The sequence below is a fragment of the Callorhinus ursinus genome, unplaced genomic scaffold (genome assembly GCF_003265705.2).
Source record: "Callorhinus ursinus isolate GAN/ISIS: 27379988/994484 unplaced genomic scaffold, GSC_fseal_2.0 scaffold20, whole genome shotgun sequence".
In the NCBI taxonomy this organism is placed as follows: domain Eukaryota; kingdom Metazoa; phylum Chordata; class Mammalia; order Carnivora; family Otariidae; genus Callorhinus; species Callorhinus ursinus.
The window spans coordinates 28462250-28468166 of NW_027397082.1; the positions used below are offsets into that span (position 1 = coordinate 28462250).

Here is a 5917-nt window from a genome sequence, read left to right on the forward strand (position 1 = left end):
ATAAATTTAAAGTTTTACTAAAAAATATTTATCATAAGCGACAAAAGAAATTAGAAGCTTAAGTACTTATGGTCTATATTTATCCTGCTATTCCATTTACCCAATAAATTTATTTACCAACAAATTTCATTTGCCAATAAATTTATTTATGTAAATAAATTATAACATTATTTATGGACTTTATTCCACTTGTGAGAATTTTCATACATTTCTCTGTAGAAATACTGTGTTCCATAACCATTTAGAATGTTACAAAGTTAGTAGTATATGCACCATATTCCAAATTTCTTTTTAAATTCCAAAAAATTCCCATTTCCAAAACACATCTGGTCCCAGGATTTTGGATAAGAGAATGTGGGCCTGTAATACCTACCTTAGAGATTTGTTGTGAAGACCCAATAAGATAATTAATATAAAATGCTGGCACAGAGTAAATGTTCATTAAACAGAGTAATTGCTGTTACTACTATTCCATTCCCCTACTCTTTTTTAAAATTTTTTATTGTTATGTTAATCACCATACATTACATCATTCATTTTTGATGTAGTGTTCCATGATTCATTGTTTGTGCATAACACCCAGTGCTCCACGCAGAACGTGCCCCCCCCAATACCCATCACCAGCCTAACCCATCCCCCCACCCCACCCCCCTCTAGAACCCTCAGTTTGTTTTTCAGAGTCCATCGTCTCTCATGGTTCGTCTCCCCCTCCGACCCATTCCCCTACTCTTCAAAGGAAAATGTAGGACAAGGTCTTTTTGAAGTTAATAAGTTGACCTTGCATGGGTAATAATAAGCATTTTTCAAATTTTATCACCCTAAGAGATCCTTTGGCAATATGCCGCTGATATGGACCAGAGTATCTCGTAAATCTTCATCCAAGAGATCGAAGCATTTCCCAAATTGGAGGATAGAAAAATGTTCTGCTACAACAAGCTACACTGTGGTTTATAAAATACATATACCTATCACCAGTTAGCCTTTATTTTATTCGACAAAGAAACATAATTGCTTATCTGCCTGCTAACCATTTCCTCAGCTCCCTCTGCTATAAACACCCCATAAACAATGATTTAATCTTCCTTGTGAGCAAGGATTTATTCTTAATCCTCTGTGTACACACCCTCAGCTGCTGTTGTAAAACCTTGAACATAGCTGAATAAATAAAACTGGCATTCTGTTTTACAAGTAAAGTTTGCTTTATGAATTTGTAGTGTCTATGAGATTTATTGCTTTCATTATAAAAGGAATATAATAACTACATAGAATATATGGAAAATATTACTTATACTTTATAAAAAGAAAATAGATTCTTACAACCAGTGATAATCACTCTTAATGTTTGTGTCCTTTCAAAGCTATCTATTGTCCTAAACTGTGAACCTTGTGAGAGTAGGAACCGTGTGCATTCATTCTTGTGCTCCATTTTACACTCTGCACCTCCCAGCAGCAGGTATTTAACAGATTTAAAGAAAACCCACATATTCAAGGACCACGCTATATCCATGGTGGGGGTGGCAGGGTTTGTGAGGCGGTTTGGCCATGTTATTTTTAATTAACACTATATTGGGAGCATTTTCCCGTATCTGTCTTATTTGATCCCACCAAATCTGATTTCCTACTCATTCAGCTTATCCTCTTTACTTCTGGGACTTGCTACTCCCCAGCCCTGGGACACATTATCCTGCAGCCCCTCTGCCTGACCAGCCTTCCTTTCCCTCTTGTCTTCACAGCTCTTCCATCACAACTGCGCCTCTTATTTCCCATTAGCTCACGGCCCAGCTCTCTCCTAGCTGCTCTTGCCATCATGTGAACCCATTTATAACCTGACTGGCGATTGCTTCCCATTCTCCACTGAGCATGGCTGTTGGATGGGGGTGAGCTAAAGCTGTGCAGGAGAGGCCTGAAATGGAGAGAGAGTCTCAGTGGGGAGGCAAACAGCAGCAACTCCATCCTTGGGTAGAGAGGAGAAGGGTGGGCTCTCTGTCCTCAGTATTGTCTAATCTTATAGGATTAGTCACCAAAACAGGTGTGAATTGACAAACGCCTGGAGTCACTGTTCTGCCCTGGAAATCTCAGCCAGGCACACGATTAATTAATACAGAAGCCACCAGAAGACAATAAACTGTGTATTGTGAGCCAGACCATAGGAACTAGGCTTATGTATTTAAATTTGTGGACCCTATTCCTATGTCAGGCTTTTTCTGTCGTTCTTACAAAATTCTAATGAAAGATCGTATTCTCCTTCCTCTCCCAAATAATATGCTTTACATTAGCTGTTAATTTATCTAGGGATAGTAAGAAAAAATATCATCTATCTTTAGCTTTCTAAAATGTTACCCTCAAGAGGCTAGGTGTGATCTGAGGTTTTTTTGTGTTTCTCTTCATTCTAAGCAGCATTAATGGGTCCTTTCATTGGGAGTTTCATGTCTTTCATTGACAATGAGATATTTCATCCTTCTATTTTTCTTTAGTATTTCCTCTCCTCCATTCCTTCTATTCTCTCCTTCTGGAACTCCTTTTTGATTTTCTTCAAATGTTTGGTGATTCTTCGTTGTGTCATGTTTGCATTTTCAATTGCCTGTTAGCCTGCCTACATGTCTGCGTACTTACCTGTTTATTGTTTTCTGCTTCCTGCGGTTCTTGGGAAGAGGTAGGACACACTGCCAGATTGGGTAGATCATTAGCAATCTCTCTGGGCCTGGGAACTCCTGTTTTCTTTTGGGGTACATATGCCTCTTGGGTACTACCCTGCTGGTAATGCCCAAGTGGTCCTTTTCACAGGAATTGTCTTTTCTGTTTGCTGCATTGCACAGGTGGAAGGAGGAACTTGATTGTTCCTTCTGCTGTAATGTTACTCAGATCATACTAAATGTTGGATTGGGACTGTCTCCTGCTCCCCATATCCACTTTCCCCAAGCTTGGAGCAATACTGAAGCCTCTCTCACGATTTATAGGTGTCCTCTTCATTAAGGTTGGACAGTGGTTCCCTCCTTCTGTGTCATCCCAATTCTGCTTTCTGTCTTTCAGCAGTTCCCCCAGAATTTTTGGTTCATTTAGAGTAATTCATCTTGTAAGTCAGCATCATCTTCAGATATTATACATATTGACATATATACTTTATAGATAATATATATATTTACATATATACTTTAGTTTTAGGGTTTAGTCCAGGAAAGGAAGTCTAAAGAACATGTGTTTGTTTTTACTGCCATCTGGATCCAGCATCGTTGTGGAAGTTCTCAAACATGTTTAACAGACATACTACACTTCAGATAAAATCATTTGTAGAGGATCAATATATTAAGCAGGTAAAAGCAAAACTCATCTAGTTGAAGTAGAGAAAGTGACTGTGAATATGAACTCACTGGAATCCCTTTCACTCTCCACTGCAGCTCCTGAACCTCCCAGGGAATCTTGCAACTCTGCAGAACAGTTTAGAAACCACTGACATGATTTATAGTCAGAGGTGTCTGACCTGTAATAGGTTCTTAATAAATGGTAGCCATCATTATTACTACTATTAAAAACCTTGCCTCTCGACCTTCCCCAGTCCCAGGCCTTCCAGAAGTCCTGGTACTAACTTCTACCATTTGTACTGGAAGTCCCATCTTGGTGAGAAAAAAGTAAAAAAAAAACTATTTCAGAGAATCAGCAGCAAGTGAGCACCTAGTAAATATGTGTTAAGTGTTCTCCCGGGCCTCACATTTTAACCTTGCTTAATCCCCTCAATGACCTATGAGGCAAGTGTTTTGATCTCCAGGACCTGATGAAGAAATAGAGGCTCAGACACACGTAGAAGGATACATACAATACCAAATATGTAAGAAGTGTCCATTTATTTTATTTTTTTCAATTTAATTCAAACCAGCTCCTAGCACAATTCCACTGCAGTGTCAGGAAATGACATCTAAACCGTTCAGGGGCTTTCCTCGCAGGTTTCTGGATCTTGGCCCATGTACCAAAGCATGGAGAAGGCCTGTCCTCTCTTCCGTCTTTCATGTGCACAAGAATCTGGTAGATGCCTGTTTTCTGTACCAGAAAAGTTTCCTCTGGATTGGGACATGCCATGGCTCTGTGTGATGTAGGATGTCGAGGATCTTTGAGAGGCTGGGGCGCCAGTCCCTAGGATTCAGTATTTCAAGATACACCTCACTGCACAGCCATCCTCCCTGAACACTGGCTTCCTCCTCCAGCCTCTGCACTGAGCGCAAGCAGATCTCTCTGGAAGAGACCTCTTTCCCCCCAAACACCCTTTTTTTAGTGACAGGGAGGTATTTGTCCCTTCCTTCCCATTGCCCTCAAAGAGTCTCCATTTCTCCTCTCCTCCTAAGGACACCTGGCAGAATCTAGCAGAATTTGAACTTCTATAAAAGAAAAGCTGCTCCAGACTTCCTGGCCTTGGGCAGTAGCTGGCAACTGTCGTCATTCCATGCGATCATGTCTTCGTCTACGGCACAGCTGCTGAGGGGCCTGACAGGTCTCACCCAGAGGCTCCCGGTGCAGCGTGCCCAGATCCATTCCAAGCCTCCGCGGGAGGAGCTCGGGACCATGGATGCTGCCGTCAGGCTCACCTCCTGCTTCCTGTGTTTCCTCCTGCCATCGGACTGGGTCCTGTCGCATCTGGAGAGCTACAAGAAGTGGGAGTGAAGGGGGCTGTCCTGTCCCTCACCCTGTGACCTGACCACCCCTGGCCTCTCCTGATCATGCCTGCTGCATCCCTGGCTGGTCTTCCCAGGATCATGTCCTTCGATTACAATGACCTCTTCTGCAGTCAGGAGCTCTCCATTTCTCCATGGTGACATCCTGGGACCACATATATTGGTTTATAAGGCCCAACTCGGTAGGGCCCTCCTTGTAACAATAAAGTCTATTTAGACCTTGAAAAAAAGGAAAAAGAAAGAAAAGCTGCTCCGTGGAAATGTCTGCTTCCCTTGTGCAAAGAAACGCTGAGGCAAGAAAATACCAAGAGTCTTCTTAGCAAGGGAGTGGTGAGCACAGGATATGGAGAATATGAAAAATTGATTCTCAGTGAATATTCCTGCCGCAAAAATTGGGTAACTGAACAATCCAAAGCACACAGCAGTAAGAGACAGAGCTGGGATTCACATCCCGTTCAATAGAACACATATGTACTCCTGGTGCGGCAAGGCAGGCGCCCAGGGCAGGGGAGAACGACAGCCGCAGATTCCAGCTGAGAGTGGCCCCCTGGCTACTCTGACGGAGATCGCCAGGGGACGAGATCCTGCGACATGAGTCTTAACAGAGATGGGTTGGCAATCCAAACCCACACCTATCTCACCCACAGAGGGACATTCCATCATCTTACACTGATAAACACCGTGTGTCCTGAGGATAGAATCCAAATTATTCTAATCTTGGAATTTCCATATGGTTTATGCTTATGTAAAGCTGTGCTTGCCAGAAACCCAGTGACAGTACTGTCAAAGAGCATTTAAATGGAACAAACCTAGGCAGCTTTGAAAACAGTAATACATGCATTAGGTAAGGGAGAAGTAAAGGAAATGACTTTGTACACATGGGTGTGCTTTCAGGAGATTCTTGAATTATATTCCTTTGAACAATAATTCCATTTTTCTAGATGGAAGACTTACTTTAATCCTGTTTCAACCAAGAATTTTATTTTGTTCTAAATTAATTTACTTGTGATTTTTTATTACTCAGAAATCGATTTTTTAATGACTAAGGAGTTAAATCACTGAGAAAACAGCCCCTGAGTTTTGGATCTATCTTGATTTTTATATTTACAGTAGAATTTTTATATTGACCTCAACTGTCAAAAACACGTTAAAAATAAAAAAGTGAGGATGGGGGAGGTGGAATGAGCCCTTTGAACAGCCAAAATAGGGTTTGTAACATTCAGGTTTTCATAAGTGAGACCCTTGGACCCACAATC

General features: G+C 41.5%; 1 protein-coding gene across 1 annotated transcript; it reads left to right on the forward strand.

Moving 5' to 3' along the window:
* Positions 1-4420: 4420 nt before the first annotated feature.
* Positions 4421-4878, forward strand: LOC112830838 (cytochrome c oxidase subunit 8A, mitochondrial-like). Its single transcript, XM_025881001.2, has one exon. The coding sequence runs from the start codon at positions 4441-4443 to the stop codon at positions 4648-4650; it is 210 nt and encodes a 69-aa protein (XP_025736786.1). The 5' UTR covers positions 4421-4440; the 3' UTR covers positions 4651-4878.
* The last annotated feature ends 1039 nt before the right edge of the window (positions 4879-5917 follow it).

Excerpts from the sequence above, each read along its gene's own strand:
- LOC112830838 (XM_025881001.2), top strand. The coding sequence starts at position 4,441 with ATGTCTTCGTCTACGGCACAGCTGCTGAGGGGCCTGACAGGTCTCACC.